The sequence below is a fragment of the Mixophyes fleayi genome, chromosome 8, assembly GCF_038048845.1.
Source record: "Mixophyes fleayi isolate aMixFle1 chromosome 8, aMixFle1.hap1, whole genome shotgun sequence".
Taxonomy (NCBI): domain Eukaryota; kingdom Metazoa; phylum Chordata; class Amphibia; order Anura; family Limnodynastidae; genus Mixophyes; species Mixophyes fleayi.
Genome location: NC_134409.1, coordinates 38,164,293 through 38,189,874, shown reverse-complemented (window position 1 = coordinate 38,189,874; position 25,582 = coordinate 38,164,293). Strand labels below are relative to the sequence as shown.

The following is a 25,582-nucleotide window of genomic DNA, read 5'->3' as shown; positions in this document are numbered from 1 at the left end:
GGGAAGCCTCCCGGAAATTACAGGAGAGTAGGCAAGTATGATATAAATGAAGGTAAGACATAAAAAATAAATGAGCAATATTTAAAAGGAAAAACAGAAAAGTTGAAATTAGAGTAGGGAGTGGTAACAGAAAGGACTTTGCAGTGAATTTTTCACTCTTTCTACCATGCCCAATTACAGTTAGACACACAAACTCGCTATTTCTCTACAGGCAATTTCCAAAATCAGGCAATCTGAGGAAGTCTGAGTGTACTAGTGAATGCACTAGGTGGACAAATAGATGCATTTGCGTAGATCATAATACTCTCATACATGACCATTAGTCATCTAGACTAATGTCCGTATACTTTTATCTTGAGTACTATCTGTGTAGTTTTAGGTGAGGATTACAGGTCCTTTAGTAATCTACAAAATATATGGAAGCTTTAAATTCCACTAACCACATGCTATTTAAGATCAAATCAATTAGCAGTGATGATAAGAATTAAATAACTAGGATTTATAAACTAAATTTAGTAGTCTATAAATAAGTTAAACTAGAGATAACACAACACTCTAGATAAATTCAGCCCTGCAAGGTGTTAGAATGTATGTTATTGTAAGTGAAATGTTAGCAATCTGTCAACAAGTATAGGAAGCTCTTGTCATTGTGGTCATAATCATAGTATACAAATCTCTTGTAGGGGGAAATTACTGCCATTTAGTGCAACAATCCCCACGATTTATCAGCCATACAACGACAAGTTATTGAGCCCAAAAATGAAGCTTACAAATCGGATTATGTACTATGTCTACTCTGACCAAATCAATAATCACTAATTTTGACTGCGTTGGAGTAAAAGCAACCCACACTAACTTTATCCCTTTCACCCAGTCTTAAGGGCATATTCAATTGTCCACGTTACTCACAAAAGTAACGCGGTTTGCGCACTATTACCACTATTACGGAAATAGTGCGCGGAATTACCGTTATTACGGTACCTTTAACGCCGGCTTTCAGTTCGCAGCTCAGGGAGCTGTGAGCTGAAATCCGGCTTAGAATTACCTTAATACCAGTAATACTCTTAACTCCGCGTTACTTTTGCGAGTAACACGGACAATTGAATATGCCCCTTAGACTAGTTACAGATTGGAAAAAACATTGAAAAGAATATTAGTAAACAAAATAAAAGAAAGAGTAAATACAGTATTGTTACAGTGCATTTGTTACATATGTTGTCAGTATTTTGCCTTATCCATTCATAGGGGCATATTCAATTGTTTACTTTTTCCGCCACGGAAAAAGAATTACCGTTATTACGGTAATAGTAAGCCGGATTTAAGCCGCGAGCTGAAGTCCAGCGTGAAAAGTACCGTAATAACGGTGATAGTGCCCGGGGCGCGTTACTTTAGGCTGTAATGCCAACAATTGAATATGCCCCATAGACACAAGAATTACTCTGTGTGCGATTCTTGCCAAAGACCTGAATACATATATTTCTGCTGTAACTAGATCTAGATATGTCTTACATATGTCTATGTGTATTTGAGAGATATCAAACTGACGATTTGATTTGGTAAACAGTTAATCTATTAAGTAAACAAGGATTGGTTAATTAAAGAACTTTAGGAAGACAATTGCAACAAAAATAAATACATATTGTCCAAAAATTAATATTGCTAAAAGTTAACCTCCAAATACTGTATAATCTACACAAACCAAATAAACATCATTTGTGTAGTTGTAGTTAATGTTATTCTATTCACATGCTCATGCCTTTTTAAAGGACTATCAATTACTACAGCTAATACGCTTGTATTAACCTCATAAATATACACTTATAAATATACATACAAAACTAAAAAATCACTAACTGAGAAAAAAGTGAATTGTCAATCAATATATGTACCACTACTGGCCTTTGGCTATGTAGAGTGTATAAATATTGCACCATCTAGTACACCTGGGCACTAATAGTGATATAAGAAACATACCAGGACTTCCAGTTTGCCTCCGATATTGTGAGTCTTAATAACCCAGTTGACGGCTTCCTTACACTTAAGAATAAGTACAAGACTCTTTACGAGATTGATATCTGGATGACGTGGACTGATGTCAATGACAATGTCGACCTGGTATAAACTAAATGTGAAAAATCGAGACAGAATGAAAGAATATCAGATATATCCAGTTATCTTCTTGCAGTTCAATATATTCTACTCTAGCAACTGCTCAACCGATTAAACATTTACATTCTCACCAAACAAAGAGCACATGCTGATCACAGTGATCTAACAAAGTTTGGACACAATTAGCCCATTGCTTGAAGCCAGAGAGTACAATAATCTCAATGTGTTTCAATGGCTGATGTGGAAGATTAAACATTTTCTGTACAGCGCTACATAATATGGTGTTGCTATAAAATAAATGATAATAAATAAATATACAGTATAAAATTAATATTTGGCAGGTGATTGAAAATTTCTATAACTGTTCACAAAATGAGACAGAGCCATATACAACAAAGAGGTATTGGGGTATATTTACTAAACTGTGGGTTTGAAAAAGTGGAGATGTTGCCTATAGCAACCAATCAGATTCTAGCTGTCATTTTGTGGAATGTACTAAATAAATGATAACTAGAATCTGATTGGTTGCTATAGGCAACATCTCCAATTTTTCAATCCCGCAGTTTAGTTAATATATCCCATTGTCTTCTTTGTGACGCAAACAGTAGGTAGGTGCTGCCAAGATATTGCTATTACAGATGGAGGCTGACATTCTCAGAAGCACCATGGTACAAAGGTCACACATTCCACCCTTTAATGTTAATGACAACGTCCTCTAGTTGATGAGTCGGATGAGCTTAGACCTTTAATGAAGACTGCTCCATATGAATGCGTGTTGACTCAGTGGTTAGCTTGCAGCAATAGGTTTTTCAATGAAAGAAATCCAGTTCAGCATTACAGGAAGTGAGATGTCCTGGCACTCAGGACTGTCATTAAAAACACAAAAATAGCCAAGTTTCAATCCATGGCAACTTAAGAAAAATACTGAAGGAATCTCATTCAAAGCACAGCAAAGCCAGAAAGGTTATAATACTTGAGCCTAAAAATACACAAAGTGTTTCACATGCCAAGGTAACCAGCTGCCTGGTACCTCAGATTTCACTTCCAATGGCAATTAGTTATTGGCACTGTACTATGCACTGGAGATTAAAAGCATATGTCTCTTATAAACATATATCTCAACGCCACCTACTCTTGGATAGGTGGCTTCAACTTAAGCTGGTTTTTATAATGTGTTTTTAGTAAAAAACTGGTCCAAAAATAAATTGTATAAAATGGTTAAATACCGGAAGCTATTTTGTTGACTGAACCAAAATTCTTGAGAAGGCGCTATGTGCCTCATTTCTAGTGATGTGGTAGGCAGAATATTGGTTCAGCCCATTAAACAACTGTCTCCACTGGGTATAGAAGACAATTACACTTAATCACTTAAATGTATTAGATAAATGATGTCTAGAATCTGATTGGTTGCTACGGGCAATACCAGCACTTTTCCTTTTTTGAAGGGTTGATACATTTACCCCTTAGTCTTATTTAGTGTGTAAAAAGGCTAATTATATATATTTTTTTTTTTTTAAAAAAAAAACACATTTCAGCCATATGTTCATATTACCTGAATGGCTTGGAACTTGTAGAACCAAGCTCAATGATATAAACGTCTCTCTCTTCTCCGGACCCTAGAATACAGCCCATAGCCTGCTGAGGTTGCACATAGCGACCCAGATAGTTCAAAGAAAGAAACTTCTTATCTATTTTGCATGTTGCAGGAAAAGCATTGTCTGAAAGAAAGACATGTATATTACCATTAAAGTATGCACAAACCACCGTGTTCATTTTGCTTTATTCCTTACAATGTAAGTCCGTAAATTCCCTGTGAAGAAACATGGAAGAAACATGCTGAGAAGCCATGTTTGAGATTTTTGTCCAATACAGACATAGTAATTGGACACATTTTAGAGCTAATCATCATCATTTATTTATAAAGCGCCAATGATTCCGCAGCGCTGTACAGAGAACTCATTCACATCAGTCCCTGCCCCATTGGAGCTTACAGTCTAAATTCCCTAACACACAGACAGACAGAAAGAGACTAGGGTCAATTTTGATAGCAGCCAATTAACCTACTAGTATGTTTTTGAAGTGTGGGAGGAAACCGGAGCACCCGGAGGAAACCCATGCAAGCACGGGGAGAACATACAAACTACAAACAGATAAGGCCATGTTCAGGAATTGAACTCATGACCCCAGTGCTGTGAGGCAGAAGTGCTAACCACTGAGCCACTGTGCTGCCCCTTAGTTGTTAGTGAGGCTAAGTAACTGTATTATTTTCCCAAATTACAAAGCATTGATTGCTTCTAGCCTAGGGATGATTTGTAAGCACAAGTGAGCCCTACCTCCTGAAATCACATATGAATTAATCATTTTTTACTAAGGTTATTTTCAAAACTAACACTTGTAGAAATATGAGATTTTCACAACATTTATGCCTTGTATCTGCTACAAAGTACATTGTATTTGCTTGGGTAAATATGTCAGATTCATGAACAGTATTAACCATTCAAATCTACAACTGTGGCAATCACCACTTATCTTCCTTGTTGCCAACATCATCTGAGAAGTCTGAATAATACAATTATGTTTTAATAAATTGCTATAAAAATGTAATAAAAACATATAGTGGGTAATTTATAAAGCGCAACTGCAACTTTTGCTATATATGACTTATATGAGCACCATCTGCCCTCTAAGCATGCTGGATGGTACTAATTCACAGGGAAGAGGACTATGTATAAAAGATGAGCGCTGTGTGTTTGAGGGAGTTACAACAGCCGCTTACAGCCCTGAAATCCATCTATTATCAAACAAGGCAAATTGCAGCAATGTATTTCCTTTGTATGATGTTTCAGTGAAACAAAGCTCATACATGCATTATGCTACTGTTTGATATGGTGACATTAAACAGCACTAAAAGTTCCATACATAGCTTAGATTGGCATACAATGCATAACCTGTTTTCTTTACAACATTATAATTCAGGGATGGGCAACCCGATACACTTCGAGGGCCTTCAAAAGGGCCACACATTACCCTTAATCTCTGTAAGAGTTTAATACAATACATTTAATCAAAGAAAGAGACAATAACCTGCAACAACAAATCACCAGGCTTTTTAAACAAGTGTTACAAGTAATAACAAACAAATCTGCCAATAAAGGAGGAAGGAGCTGGGGGCTGTAGGTGAAGGCTCAGAGGGCCGCTTGTCGCCATCACTGTTAGAATCACTGACAGAACAATGTGAAAGTTGATTGCTCCAGTGTCATGAGTCTACCACAGTATGGAACACTGCCACAAAAGAACAACAATCCTAAAGAATTATACTATGAGTTGACTCAATGACATTCAGTATAATTTCACCGAACATTCTAGCATACACAATTTCTCCCATCACCTCTTTTATTAAGAAAAATAAAAAAATGGAGGCAAAATCTACAATACAAATAAGACCTACCTTCACCCACTTTAATGTGAATATTTTTGGTCATTTTGACTTCGGTGAAAGATGTGACAGCTCCATATTTTTTCAGGGCCCACTGTAACAGGTCCTCATTGCCAGGGGGCAGTACTTCTTCTGACTGTGGTGATAGAGGGTACTCTGCCTCATACTGAACGGTGGAGCCTTGGGATACCTAGTGGGACAATAAATCACTTGACTTTTACTGGATGCACATATAAACAGTAATAAAAACAGTATACCTGTCTATAAAACCTATTGCCAAGTCTGGAGTCAAATAGCTTCTAAATATGGACATCAAGTTCTGTTAAAGAGTGACGGAAACCCTGAAACTCTGATCTTTTTGGGAAATCACAATTTTGTAAAATGAAGCGCATAACATTTTAGATGTAATAATACATCAAGAATTACCAACATATCATATATTCCAGAAATACATAATGTTTCAGGTTCTTAATCATTTCATTATGTATTCTCTTCCAATTCCTAAATGTGGCGCTTCATGTAAATAAGAGGGGACAAAACAAAATGGCTTTCATCTGAGAATGCAAAGGTTATTACAAAACTAATTATCATTTAATTATTTAAAAGACAGCAATATGTTTGTAAATAAGAAAGACAGATTGTCTTTCATCTATATGATAACACTGATTACAATATTTCTTTATAAACTAAAACATATAATATTGCTTATATATTTACATAAATATTTTGCACATTTTGAATGGCTATATAACATTATCTGTGTGTAATTTTGCAATTTTGGTGTGATTATGAGTACATAAGTCATGTGCAAAATGTGGAAGTATTTATGCATTAATGTCTTGAGCTCATATATATGCTAAACTGACTGACTTTTAAGAGGTTGGACTATGCCAGGTTTATCTCATCATTTAACAACATCGACTAGAACATACTGAAGTTCACGTAGAAAAAGAATGTCCCATGATTGGATGTGCAGCCATTAAATATTTGGCTCACTAATCAAAGCTTGTTATAGAGACTGATATAATTTAACAGCCCTGCCATTGAAATGAATGGGGTGTAGTTTGTGAAGCAATCCAAACAAAACATGTTAAATCGTAAAGGCTAATCACAAGTGATACAAAAATAAATAATCAAGCAATATACATAGTTCCCATAAGCAAGAACGTGAGGAGGGGGGCTTGCCCGTAGAACAGAATCACTGATTAATATGTACTAATGTACACAAACACTTGTACTGACTGCATTTCTGTAGGGCAGTGTGATACATAGGCTTTACAAGAAAATTAAATTTTATATGAGATACATATATATATATATATATATATATATATATATACACATTCCTTCAATCCACCTCTTGTATATGTTGCTGATATGTAGTTAAATAAGACTTGTCAATAACAATTTAAAGCACAGATCAATGTAATTTATTTAGATTTGACCGAATCTGTTATGCAGCAAGCAATAATTCCTATCCACTTATAGTACCTTTACTATGTGGTTCCTAATGCCCTGACATAATTGTCAAAAATGAGAATGTGAGACATGAACCAAAGAACATTTTCTGTGTCACTAACAGCTTTTAATTTAGGTGTTAGAAAAGCAACTGGCTAGGTAGCTTCCAGCACCTGATGCTTTCCAGCCTTTCTATATTACTACAGGGAATAGCAGCAAAATGTTATCAGAGGCATCACACAGAATTATTCGGATGCTACAAACATTTAGAATGCAGTTAAGACATGAATCGGTTACATTAAAACAATGAGAATATTGGGGTGTTTGAAGAGATTATGATCCATGATGCCAAAACCCAGCGCTGACGTTTTTGGAAGGGGGCAAAAGTGTCACTTTAAAAAGTAAAAAAAAGAAAGAAAGCAAAATAAATGAATAATGCAATCTGGAATCTATTCACTTCATAGCATTAGGCTGACATGTCCAATTCTATATCTAGTATTTACAGTACCCATATCTAGTTATATATAATACCATTGCAACCATTAATACAGGAGTATAGATTCCTGTATAGTAATTACAAATACTATCAATACTATAACTGCAGGAGTATAAATACATAGGTAAATTAATTACATGTAATACCATGGGTAGAGGTACTCCTTTATTGTAATTATAAGTTATACAATTGGAAGAGTGTCTATGGGAGTACCGTAAATATAGATATAGTATATATAGTATAGCTACTCCTGTACTATAATTAGAGGTGATACTACTCCTGTATTGTAATTACACATAATGACATGGGTACTATTACTACAGGAGTATAAATACTGCTATACTGCAATTACACATTATACCATGGACATAATGTTACTCCTGTATCATTGGAGCCTATTTAAGAAGCTCCTAATGCCCTGAAAACGGCAGTTTTGGGGGGAAACCCACAGTATTAAGGATCCCAGCTATTCATAACTAAAGTATCGCAGCAGACATCGCCCATATATCTCTGCTTACTGCTGCAGTCTCACTGTTATTGTATACAAAAGCAGTATCTATGGGGACTGCTATTAACTTAATTTACCAAGTTCCAAAAATCAAAGATTAAGATTTTTCAGCCCCATGACTATGGGGGGAGCTGTGCGGTGGACGGATCCCTCAACGCATTTTACCTGCTCTTCCCTCCGGTTACTATTGCAAAGGTGGGCACTTTGCAATTGTGACCATAGAGAAGATAGGATATAGGTACACTTGTAATAAGGACTGAAAATAATTGTGTTAAAAATGTGGTTATTGTTGAATATGCCCCACAATGACACGCGATACCATAAGTCCAGTGAATACAGGAGTAAGGGTATACTGTTGGCAAGGTTATAGTACCAGTACTGTAAGTGCTGTAACTACGGGAGTTTATGTACTCCTGTACCGTAATTACACGTACTACCATGAGTACAGTAAATACAAGGCAACTCCTGTACTATAATTACTAATATTTAACTACTACTATAGCACCAACATATTATGTTGCATAGTACATCGCACATTAATTCATTCACGTCAGTCCCTGCCCAGTGGAGCTTACCATTTAACGTCCCTACCACAGACATACTGACGCACACAAAGTAGGGTTAATTTAGTCAGAAGCCATTTAACTCACCAGTTTGGTTTTGGCCCATGGGAGGAAACCTATGCAGACCTGGGAAATCATACAATATACACACTGAAAGCACTCTGCTTGGATTCCATCTGAAGGCCTCAGTACTGAGAGGCAGCAATACTAACTACGGTCATTAGCTGTTATTCCATGGATACTGTAAATGGCAGTTAACAATAGTATAAACACTCATGTACTGTAATACTTTCAATATGTAAGTGCAAAAGTACAAACAACCTTTTACTTTAACAGATTCTAATGTACTGTAATGAGATGTAATACCATGAGTATGAGTGAATGTGAATTAACTATGTGAATATAAATACTGTACTATAATACCATGTGTACTGTACCTTCGGGCGTGTAAACAATCGTGTACTGTAATTACACATAATATCATAGGACCTGTAACTGCTCCTGTACTGTGATTACAGGTACACACCAGTTTATCTTACTCATGGTTAACTACAGTAGAAATACTGCCATACTGTAATTATATGTAATGCCATGGGTACTGTACCTGCAAGAGCCCAGATACTCCTCTACTGTAATTATTACACATAATATGGGGACTATAACTACCAGAGTATAGAATTAATTGGGATTAACATGGCAGCTTCACAAAGAGAAGTGCTCCAGACCCCTAATTTTTTTACACTATGTAGAATGTATTCTTCAGATCCTCCAGTTATCAAACTGCACAGATATTTAAAAAACACAGATAGAATTAAATATCACAGCAACACATGCATTGTTTTCTACTGAATATGGGGCGATATTCTGTAATGTACCTACAGAGTCATTTTACGAGAGAAGTGTCATTATTTCATTACTTGCAGAATATCAAATAACCAGAGAGGAATACTTTTCACAATAGTTTGGTGACCTTTTTTGCATTTCAACAATACACAATGGCCGGTGCACAAACCTTGGCAGATTTCCGGACACAAATTAACATAAAACAAAGGTTACTATAAAAAGCCACAACACAAAGATTAGCATCGTTTTCGTAATAAATATATTTATCGATGCCATGAAATAAAAACAAGCAGTGGTGAAAACACCAATGTGCAGGGTTGCACTACACATCGGACTCTCAATGCAGTCCTTTCCAATAGATTAAATTTGTAACTCTTTCATTTTAAGGTTGCTAATACCAGAGGAAACATTGATCAAAACTTGTTTTTTGTACGTTTAGGGGCATATTCAATTGTTCCGAATCCCCGCGGCGTTAAAACTATTACCGTTATTACGGTAATAGTAAGCTGAATATCAGCTTGTGGCTCAGGGAGCTGCGAGCTGAAATCCAGCGAGAAAACTACCGTAATAACGGTATTTACGCACACTAACGGTAATACTGGTAATAGTGCACAGAGCGCAAGATTTATGTTTCCGCCAACAATTGAATATGCCCTTTAATGTCAAAAATATCAAAGCATTAAAAGCAATTAAACTGACAAAAATACTATAAGAACAAATAATAAAAAGATACATGTGCAGTATAAGCATATACTGTAAATATATATATATATATATATATATATAGTGACAGGGCAATATATAGTAATAGCAGTAGCTGTGGTCGGCAGTGACAGGTAAAGGCTCAGAAGGTCGCATGCGACCCCTCACTGCTTAAGATCACACCCTCATTGAACAAACGTTCTGTACCTGCTTGTTTACCTTCATCTAATAATTACACAATTCTAAGAAGTAAGAGCACAGTGGAAATGTGTTCTGCTCATGTGTCAGGTTAATTCATCTTCAAGTTTGGAGTGTGCGCAAGTTCATAAGCAGCTTCGCTTTAGTGTCTGGCTTTATACCAATGGCATCAAGCATACAAATCTGGTACAGTCTGTCTGCATGTCTGAAAAGCTCACTGACCTTTTACAAAGGAAAAGAATGTCTCATCCCTCTCTTCGCAAATGGATTTAATGATGGTAAATAGACACAAATTGGTAAAATAACTTACAAAAAATACAGCCAGTAAAACTGCAAATTAACATTACATTTATTTAATAAGATTGATACCTTTGGCCACTCCCTCCTTTTGCAAACTCTCAAATCTATCAGTCTCTGTAACACTGTCCTCTCCTGGTTTTCCTCTTACCTCACCAACAGTTCCTTCTCAGTCTCTACACATGACTCCACCACTCCCCTTTTCCCTTACCTGTCGGCGTTCCCCAAGGTTCTGTTCATGGCCCCCTGCTTTTCTCCCTTTACACCTCCTCCCCTGGTGACCTCATCAGCTTCTTTGGCCTCCAGTACCACCTCTATGCTTATTATATCCAAATCTATGTTTCATCCTCTGACGTCTCCCCTTCACTTATATCGCGTATCTCCTGCTGTCTCTCAGCCATCTCATATTGGATGTCCTAGCACTTTCTTAAAGATAATATTTCCAAGACTGAACTAATCATCTTCCCCCTTGCCAGGGCTCTCTCTTTCTGTTAATAATACTACTCTCCTTTCTGTCCTTCAAGTCCGATGTCTTGATGTCATCCTCTCTTTCAAACCTCACATCCTCTCCCTATCAAAATCCTGCTACTTCCACCTCTGGAATATATCCAAGATACAGCCCTTTCTCACCACGGAAGCCACCAAAACTCTTATTCACTCATTTGTAATCTCCTTATCTCTGGCCTACCTGACTCTCACCTTGCCCGTCTATCCTCAATGCTGCTGCCCGCCTTATAATTTTCTCCGGCTGCTCTTTCTCTGCTGTCCCTCTCTGGCAGCTGCTACACTGGCCCCCCGTGGCCTACTGAATTGAAATTAAACTCCTCAAACTTAACTTCAATCAATCCCCCCCATCTCCAACTTCATCTTTACCTGTAGTCCTTGCTGCCCCCTCCGCTCTGCCCATGACCGCTGCCTCACTACTTCATTGATTACCTCTTCCTACTCCTGTCTCCAGAACTTTGCCCGGGCCGCTTCCCAGCTGTGTAACCGTCTCCCATGCCCAATCAGGTTAACCTCTAATGTCAAAGGATTCAAGTGTGCCCTTAAGACTCTTTTCTTTATTCAAGCATATCAGCCTATCTCCTAACTCCCTTACCAAGGCTTTCAACCCCACTACCCCAATCGGTACCATGCTATTTGTCTCCCCCCCTTTCCTTTAGGATGTAAGCTCTCACAAGCAAGGCCCTCTTTCCTTGTGTTCTCCTTCTACTATTCCATCATCCTCTGTACCTCTTCGCCTGCTTCCCTAGCCCTGTTTTAAGTTCAGGCCTATTTTATGCTAGTTATTACCATCACTTTCATTCACTGTACAGTAAATAATTTAATCTGAATTAACATCTGTATTTTTGTATATCCATAATGTCTGGTCTTTGTATTTTGTTCTTCATGTAATGTGTTATGGATTACTGCTTTCTGCATATGTCTTGTATGGCGCTGCAAATCTTTTGTGGCGCCTAATAAAAAATAAATAAATAATAATAATAATAATAAAAATAATAATAGTAATAATGAAGATTTTTCTATTGCTGCTTATTGCGTTTGAGATGGTGATAGGATGGCAGTGACAGTACTTGTTTGCCACTGTCCATGTTAAAATAGGGAAGCCACCCGGAAGCTTCACAGGATAGGCTTAGCAATAGCAATTGCCAGCAATAGCCAGTGAAAGCTTTACAAGCAGGGAAGAAGCCCTAAATCCGTCAAAAACTCCTGTTTTCACAGGTTTTATGGCTTTTTCCTATATAATCAATAGAGCCCTAAATGTGGGCGCTAAGGATGAGAACTGAAAAGGGACATGAGATATGAAAATGCCAGTATTGGATCTATTATCCAGAATGCATTATCCTACATAACGTTTTTGGGGATAAGGTGGTTTTCCTTAACAGTGACTATGGAAGGAAGCTAGAGGTGATCACATTTATGTGTGACAACAATTAGAGAAGAATCACACACCCCCACCCCACCCCTTGATCTTCAGAACACTCTGGATAATTATTTTCTATCTTCTATGTATCTATTCCAGTCATTTATTTGCAGTGATTAATTTGCAGATAAAATGCAAATGAAACTCATATAGAAAACGAAAAGAAAGGGAAGGCAAAACCATATTCGCTGGAAGGATATTAAATTATGGAGCCAAAAGACCTTAAACTATAGGGTCGAAAAGAAGTGCCATAATTGCGTTCCTATACATTCCAGTACAGGCTAAACCTTTTTAAAAATATAGAAAGCACTACACCATACCCCCCAAAATTCATGCAACAGTCCCTTTTTGAGAGGACTGTCGCACTATTATGCAGTTGTCACGTTTGTCCCGATTCTCTGCGAGGTATGTCCCCCTCACCATGGAGAGCGGCTGCGGACGCCACAGGTAAATACAAAATTGTTTTATGGGAGCTGAGATGGGTTGGGGGCAGCCAGGTGTGGAAATTTGGGAGGTATGCTGCACTGGATCCAGAAACACACTACTAAAGAGGGTACATGCTGTTTCCCCTAGTCCACATTACAGATGTGATTCATTATAAACAATCCAGTGAAACCAGTTAAACAAATGTCAGCAGAGGCTGGGCCAAGCTGTATGTCTGCCATACCAAAACCATGTAGTTTAGATCTGCTTACGGGCTGTATTATATAAATACCAGGCTTGTATTTCTTATTTGAAAACTTGGCTTCAGTAATGGCAATTTAAAAGTAAAGAGTTGTGCCTCATCTGACAAATCTATAAGCTTTATTACAGCAGCTTAAGGTGGTGGCAAGATACCAAAGTCTATTATTATTACTGGACACAAGTCAACAGCCTGGCTCAAAAATTAAATAAAAAAGTAAAAAAAAAAAATCTTCACATCTGCCATTGAGGAATAATTGTATTACATCACTAGGGTCCAAGACAGTTACTTAAATACAATGAAAATAAAATCTAACTTTACATACAATAAGCAAATTCCCAGTTCAAGTTTAAATATCTGCAACTAGAGGACAGTCGAAAATATACAGCATAGAATAGATTAGTGCCATAAAATAGAAATGGCAGCCACCATAGAGGATAAAAGCTCAATAGTCAACACATGCGAATTAACAATCATAAAATATCGATTGTCACTCCCATACGCACAACTGCGGAGGGGAGGAGGGGGGGCTGGAGCGACGCAAATCGCCACAAGTCGTTGTGTGACCAGGACAGTTGCCTTATATTCTTAATAAAGCTACCTGCTTTTACAGGGTCTGAATAGGTAGAGCTAGCACTGCTGCTTGATGGTTGGACATATATGGTTTTTGATAATTTTGCTTTGCAACTGCTATTTCATTGGTTGCCAGGACTGACGTTTTTACTCAGGAAATCATTTGTCAGTTTAGCTTCCTGCTCATTGGATGAAACAGTTGACAGCTTTAGTGTATGATACATACAACACACTTTTATAAGCCATTTACAGTTCCTGCTTTAAAAAAATGACAATCATAGCACTTGGTTCTGCTTCATAGTTTAAAAATAAAAACATTTGAAAAAGTTTTCACAACCACTATTTTCTACATATGCTGCATTGCAAAAATTACTTTCCACCACTTTTTCAGTGTAATTACCCACTGTGCACAAGAGACCTTATTTACATAGCCCCATGGATAGTCCGCCCAGGGTACACCCTTTACACATGGGAGGCTTCAACTCCAAACTACAAATATGCCGAACTTTGCGGAGAGACACAAACTCTGAAGAGGCGTACTGTGCAAAATTTTAAACATCACCTCAAATGTCCACTTTGGAACCACCCGTTCAAAATAAAACTTTTTTTTTTTTAAATACTGCTGAGTTTTTGGCCTAAAAGTGAGAGGCAAGTTTTGCCTGTAAAGACATTACCGTTTTAAATCTGCCCTGCAAAGTCGTCAGATATCGGCGACTTGCAGAATGCGCAGATTGATACATTGACCCCCAGGAGTGCCTTTATTACATACAGCACTATTGTGTCTTTAAAAAAAACAAACACATTTTGTTTAGTACAATGAGAAGTGAATACAAATGTGCTTAATTAAGTCTAACAGGTAAAGTCATACTTGCCAACTCTCCCGGAATGTCCGGGAGACTCCCGCATTTCGCGTCAGTCCCACGGACACCTGGGAGTATGTGGCAATCTCCCGCATCTGCCCATTCCTAGTGAAGTGGGCAGAATTAGGTCCAAAACGCCGCGATCACCAGGAATCGCTGCAATTGGCTCCGCCTCCTGCTGTCAAATATTGGAGACCCGCCCCCCATCACGCCCACCTCCCCCGGCAGGCTCCCGGTAGCCAACTTTAGAAAGTATATGGGTAAAGTTCAAAATGCGTCCCAGGACAAATTTAGGATGAGCCCCATTAGCTGCCAGCTCAGAGTTGGCACAAATCCTTTTGCAGAGTAAAAATGGCCTTGTGTCCTTATGCACCTCAAGGAACACGCCTATAAAATGTGCGCTCCCGACCCCTTTATCTCATGTGAATAATCTCGCTCAACAAGATGCATAGAGCGGTGTGTATGTAGCCTAAAGCCTGCAGTAGCTTTACATGTCCTGGAAATATTTTCCAAATGTCAGGAATGAATGAAACAGGTTGGAAAAGTGGTAATTCAGCAGTGTCCCACATGTGTTATTCATTGCAGATCTTTAGCTACTAGTTATAAAGATAACATTACAATATGTGCTGCCAATGCCAAATCTGACTGTATCCTAATATATGACAGGTGAAGAAAGTACCAATACATAATAATGCATCTCAGAAGAACGGATGTGGAAGAAAAGCCTGGAAAACAAATACAATTTTAGCGCTTAGGGTTGAAACTTAATGATCGGGTGATCTCCTGTATAGTTATTTAATATACTATTCGTAACCACTACTTTTAATGTGTTAAAAGACACATTACAACACCCCGGACTAAAAAAAATAACTGTCCTTGCATCAAGATGTCCATTGTGTATTATTTTTTATGTATTCAGTGACTATAACTCCTGTAATTAGATTCTTACCATCCGTTTTGTCTGCCATGTTTACATTTTCTCTATTATATCAACTTACACACAACTAAGGGTTAAACTGACTAATTATTGTAAAATCAAACTTTCTGAAAAATTCTCATTTTCGTTCATAGTGCGCCTAAAAATATGCAATGTTTTTTTATGCATGTTCATTAGTCAATTTACTCTATTTACCCCTGTGGGAACGATGTTTTTGGCACTCTGAGAACCTTTTCCCACGTTCATCAAACATGGATATTTAGCGGAAATTCCGATGTTATAAATACACATGATGATTGTGTGAATGGGTTAATACGCAGATTTAAAGTGATATGAACACTTTTTCCGTCGAAAATGGCAAGTGCCAGTATCCTAATCTTACAAGGCAAATTCTAAAACTTTGGCAGGTGCGCAATGGCCATAACATAAGAATGGAAACTGATTATAATGAATAGGTATCCTTTATAATGTGCATATTTAACAAATACACCAGGTTTTGCAAGTGTATAAGGGGTCTAAGTCCCATACAAGCCACATCAATTTTACAGGGAACATTCCTAAGCCTTGATAGTTCAGGATGTTTCCTTGGACTATTCAGGAGGGATCCATGCCTGTTACACCGTGTGACAGGAATAGTTAGGTTTTCATAGGAACAGGGTAAATTTGGTTTCAAACATAAGTTTAAGATTGGTGTTTTGGAAGGGATGCGGTTTATGGGTGACAAGTAGGGAATGTTCTTACCTTCTGACCTCATTTTTAGTCTTAGCATCTACTCCCGTTGTTCACTTCCTCTTGCCGTATTGTGAGTGTTGTATGTATTTGTAATTGTTTCGCTTTGACACAGCAGATTCTGCTGTCATCCACAAAATTTTCAAGGTGGACTCTCCTGTCCAAACAGAGCTTTGGGATTTGTGTTCCTTCAGTAGCAGTAGCGCTGTCTACACTATCATCATCAACATTTATTTATATAGCGCCAGCAAATTCCATAGCGCTTTACAATTGGGAGAAAACATTAATAAGACAATACTGGGTAATACATACAGACAGAGAGGTAAGAGAACCCTGCTCGCAAGCTTACAATCTATAGGACAATGGGAGTTTGAAGCACAAGGGCATGTGCTACATCATATTGTACACTGGACCAGCTACAACGTAAAGGTAAAAGTATTGAGTGGGCTGTGTGTGTAGCAATGTTGGTCAGAGGGTTGTTGTCTTGTGTTAGCTGTGTAGAGAGTGGTAATAGCGTAACCTAGGGAGATTAAGATGGTGGTTGAGGAATATCATAAGCTTGCCTGAAGAGGTGGGTTTTCAGAGAACACTTGAAGATTTGAAGACTAGAAGAAAGTCTTACTGTGCGAGGGAGGGAATTCCACAAAATGGGTGCAGCCCGGAAAAAGTCCTGTAACCGAGAATGGGAGGATTTGATGAGAGTGTAAGAGAGACGTAGATCTTGTGCAGAACGGAGGTGTCGAGTTGGGAGATAGTTTGAGACAAGTGAGGAGATGTATGTCGGTGCAATTTTGTTGACGGCCTTGTATGTTAGAAGAATTTTATATTGGGTTCATTGAAATACAGGCAACCAATGTAGAGACTGACACAGTGGCTCAGCAGGGGAAGAACGGTTTACAAGGATAGATTGTAGGGGTTCAAGTCTGACTTTTGGAAGACCAGTAAGGAGGGAATTGCAATAGACGATGCAGGAGATGATGAGTGCATGAATTAAGGTCTTTGCGGTGTCTTATGTGAGATATGTGCGTATTCTGGAAACTACAAACATTAGTGATTGTACTTATAATTGTCTGTGCTTGTTATAGGTGCAGTTTGTATGTAATAAATATAGATGATAGCTTTTACCTACATATAAATGTTTGTGTGTTTATTGGGGAGTGAGCAGGGGCATCAGTGGGAGTGAATTTTGTCCAGGTTATGCTTAAGGGAGCAGGTCCTTATCCTACAGACGTCAACAGTCATGTCACAGAGCAGGATACAGAAGTATTATCCTGCATATGGCACCCCTCCCCAGCTAAATAAGGGACTACAAATAACCCCACACACCCAGTTAATTAATCAGTCCATCAGTTGAATTTTTGTCATCACCCCAAGTTAATGTTCTTGCTGATAAAATGATTAAAAACCTAAAACCTAAAGTATAACTGGTTAGTGGAAGGATCTCCTTCCCTGCAGTACACAATGTGCACTATTTAAACCTTGTGTTGTATTCCATGATAATCTCTGTGTACATTCTGCAAGATATGTAAACATTATACTGACAAACCAAAGCAAATCTACACCTACAGTCATAGTAAATCAAATTAAGTAGAAGCCAACACAAACACTACTTGTCCTTGCATGGCACGTTGAACGAGGTGGCTGAAGGGGTTATACAGAATGTGTGCAGGACTTGTTAATGGAAATACTGCATAAAGTCAACTCCCTTTCAAATGTAAAGTGGTTCTGTCACTACTGAGTATATAATACTCATTTTAAATGAATAGCTGGTAAATTAGAATCTTCTATTCGGTCTATCCTGATGTCAGAATATATTGAAAAGCCCACTTACCCTTCCTACTTTTACCTCTGCATGGGGTATTCCTCATAGAATGTAAGCAGTATCTTTTCACTGATAAACTTGCATTGCAGCCATGGCAGCACTGAGTGGTGTACTGTACCCTAGTCACAAAACAGGAAGTAGTAATAGTGCAGCTTCCTGTGCTCTGACATAGCTGCAGGGTATAACTATGTAAGTAAATATCTAACATACTATCAGGAATAGCTCATACTTGAGTCATTCTGCTGCCTGTGAACCTAGATGGCCCAAATCAAGGTGCACACCTACTCCCCCAAGTACTACATCTGAGCCATGGTGTGCAGGAAGGCTGAATATGCAAAAGTCTAAATGGCACATTAAATTATGTATAGCTTAGCAAATTAATCAGTTAAAATACTGCTTTCCATCCAGCTCAGTGCTGGTGCAAATATCAGGTAGGTACTTTTGCTGAGTAGAAATGTCTTTGAGGTCCTCCACTTTTCAGGGAGCGCCCCTAAAAATGTGCTCCACCCAATTAGCTCATATCAATAGTTTCTCTCTACTAATGTAAATGTAGTTTTTCCACTGCTCTGCAAAACATGGTGCACCAGAGCACCTACACCATGCTTTGGAACGGGCACCCTCACTTCGCCCAACTCCTCCAATCAGCTGATACAAGCTTCTTCTTCTCCTCTGCAAAACCATCCATCTTGTTCCATATGCCTTAGGAGGAAATCTAGGTGCACAGCCTCTGCAAATATGGTTTTGCACTTTGTAAATTAGTCTACTGAAATGCTGCTGCTCTTTTCTGTCATTAAAAAAACTTGTAAGAGCATGTTTACCATGACCTCTCACGTCCAGGCACCTCCTCTACTCGCCCTGTTCACATAGTTATTGCACTCACAATTCTATATAATGTACTGCTTCTCCAAAATTACCTAAATAAAGTGATGGATAAAAAAAAACAAAAACAAGTGCTGAGAACATTGTTGTATGAGTAGTGTTCATTATAAAAGATAAATATTGTTACTTTACTCATTATTACATTTATCACTGATGCAGAAAACTATTTAGGACATTATACATACTTTTTTTTATTTTTTATGAATTCCCTAGATTTTGGTCCCCCAAAAGTCTTGAATGAAACAGTTCACTCTCAGGTCCTCATTTTAGGCATACCCCTGGTGATTATATGTACATGTATGTATATGTCTGCTTGCCTGTCATACTTGCCTACTTTGAGTTGGAGGCCTCTGGGAGATGCTAGAATGGGGGGCGGGACACAGACAATTGCGTCATTTTGGCCCCATCCCGTGGCAGAATCGCCATTTTGTCGTGGGGAGTGGCCTAATAGCAGGGTGCGGGAGACTTGCCTGTTCTCCCGGGAGACCTATCCAGAATTCGGGAGTCTCCAGGACAGTAGACAAGTATGATATACCTATGTACCTATATACCTGTGTATGTCTGAGTTTAACTAAGAAATAAGTATATATTTATGTCCCTTCTGCAGGGAAATTGCCAGACTCTGTCTGGAGTTTCCTGACCATTCAGGAGATTGGAGTAGCTGTGCTCATATATGTGCAATGTTGGTATTATAATTAATAATGTACCCTTTTACTATATAATATAAGAATATTAATATTCACCTCGGAGATCTGTGTATAAGAGCACTTGGCCTCAGTTTCTTAGAAGGTGTAATATCACAAGTAATCAAACACGAAACTGAACCAGGGTTCCAAGAGCCAGCACAATTAGCGGCTGAGCGACTCCCTACGGTTTATAACTAAACTCGCAACAGAAATATGAGCTGCAAAACAATCAATCTCACTTATAAAAATAATATTCATTGTTACAGCTCCTTAGGACATCTATTACATTTACCTCTTTGTATCAAATCAAGCTAATGATTCTAAACTACTTAGTTCCTGTTTTATAATCAATTTGCACCTCTACGTCTTCCAGTCACTTTCAGCACATTCATTTTCCACCCTGCTCGCTGTGTGGAAACATTAATAGCTGCAGTTCCTATGAGTTTAAACACTGGCAGAGCATTTCCTCTTACGCCTCACTCTTCTCCTAGCGGAGCTGGAGGCTCACATCTGGATCTATTTAAAATACGATTCTGGAAATATATCCTCCTGATTTCCCGTTAAACGCTAAGCACAGGAAAACAAATGGCACTTGTTTTTCAGACAGTTTTGACAGAGATCCAAAAAGCAGACCAGGCCATTGCATGACTAGCAGTCATTGGTATCAGGTTATGTGCATATGCGTTACAGCTGAATGGAGTATTGCTGTGGACTTTATTTTCCAAAACTGCTTTTTGCAGAGCAGAGCAAGTAATTACACAATGTACCTTATTTAATTGTGCATAGTATTTTATTTTATTGTTGTAGCATACAAGATTGTCAAAATAATCTCAGTTCCAGGGTTGCTAAATCCATGGGCCTGATTCATTAAGGATCTTAACTTGAGAGACTTCTTATTTCAGTCTCCTGGACAAAACCATGTTACAATGCAAGGGGTGCAAATTAGTATTCTGTTTTGCACATAAGTTAAATACTGACTGTTTTTTCATGTAGCACACAAGTACTTGATAGCTTATTTGTACACTGAAATTTAAAGTTGATATTTGTGTGCTACATGAAAAAACAGTCAGTATTTAACTTATGTGCAAAACAGATTCCTAATTTGCACCCCTTGCATTGTAACATGGTTTTGTCCAGGAGACTGAAAGAAGAAGTTTCTCAAGTTAAGATCCTTAATGAATCAGGCCCCATGTTATTAATATTTATTATTGTTTGTGAAAATGAACCTGTTGTCCACTCAGTGGTGGACGTATTCTGTGAGCTGATCCAGTATTCATTAAAATGCAGACTATCAATTTGCAAGTAACTGGTGACAACACAGTCGTGTCACTGACTCAGTAGCTCTATGTGAACTGATAAGATTGCCATCTCATGTCGCAGCAACAAGCCTCAGGGATGTCACTCATTCTTTATGAATTGATAGGCTCATTAATAGTGATTAAGTCACTGTGTAGAGGCACCAGGTTTACTTTACAGGGCCTCTATCAATCCCATCGTTTACTTTTGGGTCCCGCTCTGTGCCCTTAGGAGTGATTTTATGCCCAAAATGTGAACACCGATATTTCTGTCTCTAAACTATAACTTGAGTGCTGTTCATCAACATAACTATATGGAATGGCAGAAGGCCTATGGTTATCTTGATTTACCAGGACAATCCATGCTTTTGTCACCGAATTGTTTAATTCGGAAAAATCTATTTATACTAATGCCATGGAAATCCCCACTTTAGTACTAACAAACAATTACTCAGCAGAGCAATAGCTTCAGGGGACATATTACATATTGGATACAAGTTAATGTATTGCCAGGTATAATGCTGGTACTCTGCTGTGCTTCAAGAGCAGTTTACGCTTTAAAATTCCAGATTTCCCGATCTTGACGTGAAAAACGGAAAAAAATATGGTGACCAGTAAGTGGAAACACTGTTTGACAAAGCAGATGTTGAAATCTGCTTTGTTAGGCTGGGTACACGCTACAGAATTTTCCGCTCATTGTTTTATCTACAACGATTTTACTAACGACTGAAAAAAAAAAATCCTGATCAGCATGCCGATTCATGCATACATACTATACATGTTTTATAAGATTTACCCTCAGATCTGTGCTCTTCATCTGTCATAACCGTCAGCTGAAGAGATCGTAACTCTGTAAACTCTATGGAGATCCTGATCGTGAGTGCATACACATTGCAGGATTGGAAGCACGTCGTTCCATAGCTGAACGAGATTTATAGTTCTGCTGAACAATCAAATCAAACGATGATCGGTGCCTTGGAATGACTATCGTTCATTGTCTAAGGGGTATATTTACTAAACTGCGGGTTTGAAAAGTGGAGATGTTACCTATAGCATCCAATCAGATTCTATCTTTCATTTATTTAGTACATTTTACAAAACGACAGCTAGAATCTGACTGGTTGCTATAGGCAACATCCCAACTTTTTCAAACCCAGTTTAGTAAATATACCCCTAAGTGTGCACACTAATGCAATATCGGGCTGAACGGTCGCATATCGGGTGATTGGCCCAATGATTGTCTGAAAACACTATAGTGTGTACCCAGAGTACACACTAAAGTGTTTTCAGCCGTTTATTGGGCCAATCACCCGATAAGCGACCGTTCGGACCGTTATCGCATTAGTGTGTATACTGCAACAAAGAACGATTATGGTTCCAAAGCATACACCATCGTTTCATTTGATTTTTAAACCAAACTAAAAAACTCATTGAACGATGGAACTATGTCGTTCCAATCCTTCAGTGTGTTTGCTCTCATGACCGGCAGTGTCTATAGATAACTATGGAGTGTGCAGAGTCACGATCTTTTCAGCTGATGGTTATGACAGATGAAGAGCACAGATCTGAAGGTAAATCGGGTAAAACGTGTTTAGTGTGTACACATGTATCAGCAACTTTTTTTTTTTGCCATTGGTTAAATCGTTAAGGATATCGTATCAGAAGAAGTTTTATATAGTGTGTACCCAGCCTTACTGATTGTCCATCAGAAGAGATTAAATCTATGAGGGTAAATTAGTATTCTTTACATATCATTAATCTACTACATGTAATCTTCTGAATGTATATTAATATTATACCATCTTATCCAATAGTGTTTTATTGATGTGTCATGGCCATATTACCTCTTGGAGCTGGTAGCAGTATCATTCCAATTAAGATATCAGTAATTAGAATGAGACGTTTCTATGAATAGATCAACAATGTCTGCAAGTAGAATAAATATAATTTTTATTCTTCTTATATTAGGCTAGTATTCATAGCTGTAAATTTTTTTTAAAAAAACGGTATGTATTTTTTTACATTTGAAAATTTAGGCACACTCCACTTTCCCCAATTGGTAGACCATTTAATAGCTGCTAAGAAAAGGATAACTTGGCTAGAAGGTATACTAATCTCACTGGCATATGTTTAAAAGGAGGAGACTTAACATGCTTTACTTAAGCTTGTAACAAAAGATAGTCCTTGTTGGAGAACTTGATCACCTCCTTTCCCTTCAATGCTGCTGGAATTCGGGAGTTGGTGCTGCAATGGCCAAAAGCACAAATATTGTATAGATGTATATAATTGGAAAGGTAATCAAGCATAATATATCTGGTCAGTATGGTGGCGTAGTGGTTAGCACTTCTGCCTCACAGCACTAGGGTCATGAGTTCAATTCCCGACCATGGCCTTCTCTGTGAGGAGTTTGTATGTTCTCCCCGTGTTTGCATGGGTTTCCTCCGGGTGCTCCAGTTTCCTCCCACACTCCAAAAACATACTGGTAGGTTAATTTGCTGCTAACAAATTGACCCTAGTCTGTGTGTGTGTGTGTGTGTGTGTTAAGAAACTTAGACTGTAAGCCCCAATGGGGCAGGGACTGATGTGAGTGAGTTCTCTGTACAGCGCTGTGGAATTAGAGGTGCTATATAAATAAATAAATGGTGATGATGATATGTCTCATTCCCTGAGACTGGTGGCAGCACTGTTACTGACTATAGTTTTTATTTTCTTATCTCATAAGAGACAGATCAATTTCTTATATATAGAAATATAGCAGCTTCCACGTGACATCAAGGAATAGCCTCAGAAATTCAGAGATGACTTAGTTTATAAAGTGAACTATACTCATGTGCTAAAATTTATGTGGAGCAAAAAAAACAAACCCTACTCACAAATACAACATATCAATATTTCCAGGAATACAGAGAGCACAAACCATAGATAACCAAACTAGATAAGATTCTCTCCTAGTAGACATAACATGTGCACTTTAAGAAACAGAACATCAGATGTTGGATAAAGAAACCAGAGCCTGCTGTTGCCCTTGCAATCATACAACTGGATGTAAATAAGCAGATGGTTGGTATTTATTTTTTACATGATTGTGTATTTATTTACAGCACTAAGTATTGTTTTATCGTTGGCCAAAAAAGAGCTCACTACGCTTCACTTGCAGTCCTTCAGTTTGATTACAATTTACAATAGATACACTTTGAGATATGTTACAGCAAAATACACAATCAATTTCTGTGAGCCAAGTAAATGGAAATAGTAATTAGCTTCATCTGTAGCAAAGAGGAAATAAAGTATTTATGCAATGGGGGATATAGTGGGCTAGTAGAGCAAGTACATAGAAGAAAATGCAGAGAAACCCATAATATCCATCGTGCATGAGAGCAAATTGTTGCTTCATTTAGGGTGCAAAAATCGATACTGTCCAGACAAACTCGAGATGTGTGAACAAACTCAATCTGAACTAGGGACTAAAATAATCAATAGACGGGGTTGGCAGTAATTTAACAGTTCCACATAGAATGTCAATAATCTAGATTGCAAAATCCAAAATCAATAATAAGTTCAAAGTCCACAGATTACTATGACCTGTATAAAAGCAATTGCCCTATACTGGCCAATTGCCCTATAGCCTTGTCTTTTTATATGGTGACAGAACTCCTCAGTGCCTTCTTATACCCATATTATTTACAGTGACGAGTGCTGTATCAAGGGCCGCCATCAGAAATCGTGGGGCCCAGAACAATGAAGCAGGCAGATCTCTCCTTTGCTACAGACTATTCATACAATATATAATATTCATACAAAACAAATTAAGCATGTGTCACATGACTCCCCCTAAAAAGTATGGATCTCCAGATGATCCATTTACTGGGTGAAATCCTGGGAAACACAGAAGCTGTCTGTCAATCAACAGTCTCTTGTTAAGCAGATCAATGTGCATCAAAGGTGGAGGTTTGCAAATTTCACATCTACATAAGATTTGACCATCTAATTCTCGAACTTCATCTGTGACATCCATGGGATCTTCAAACATAACGAATGATAACGAGACTCCTTATACAGTAGCTAAAAGCCAGTTGCCAATGTTACAAAGTTTTCCAATATAAACTACGGTTCAGAAGACAGGAGACAAGATGCGGGGAGCAATTAATTGCAAGACGGGGTCAAAGTTTGTCCATTAGTTGTTTTATTGCTTGTGGTTTCCGTTGTGAGACACACAGTCTGGGCAATAACACTATATGAGACTGCCTGCCTTGGGGAGTCTCATCTTTGTGCATGAGACTACATAATCTGGTGAGATAGTGGTTACTAGGCAGAGGGTTGGGAAGGTTACCAAAAGATGGTCAATTGACCCAAATGAAGCAACTGTGTAGGCCATAGGGCAGTGCATCCCAAACCCAGTCCTCAAGTACCTCTAACAGTGCATGTTTTCCATAGCTCTTTGCTGGACCACAGGTGTAGTCATTACTAACTGACACATTTTGAAAGATCCAACGGTTGTATTAATTATTTCACTTGTCACCTGGAAAATCTGCACTGTTAGGGGTCCCTGAGGACTGGGTTTGGGGTTTTGGGGTTGGGGTTATAC

At 38.2% G+C, this 25,582-nt stretch overlaps 1 protein-coding gene across 3 annotated transcripts in view; it reads right to left on the bottom strand.

Annotated features, from left to right (window-relative positions):
* The window catches only part of TGFBR3 (transforming growth factor beta receptor 3), a 164,307-nt gene that overhangs the window by 48,351 nt on the left and 90,374 nt on the right, over positions 1 to 25,582 (bottom strand). For all 3 annotated transcript variants that reach the window (XM_075182390.1, XM_075182393.1, XM_075182392.1), the window contains exons 5-7: positions 5,558 to 5,735; positions 3,662 to 3,827; positions 1,975 to 2,122 (exon numbers count right to left, since the gene is read on the bottom strand). In XM_075182390.1, coding sequence (XP_075038491.1) covers positions 1,975 to 2,122; positions 3,662 to 3,827; positions 5,558 to 5,735 — 492 coding nt within the window. The remainder of the gene's footprint in view (positions 1 to 1,974; positions 2,123 to 3,661; positions 3,828 to 5,557; positions 5,736 to 25,582) is intronic.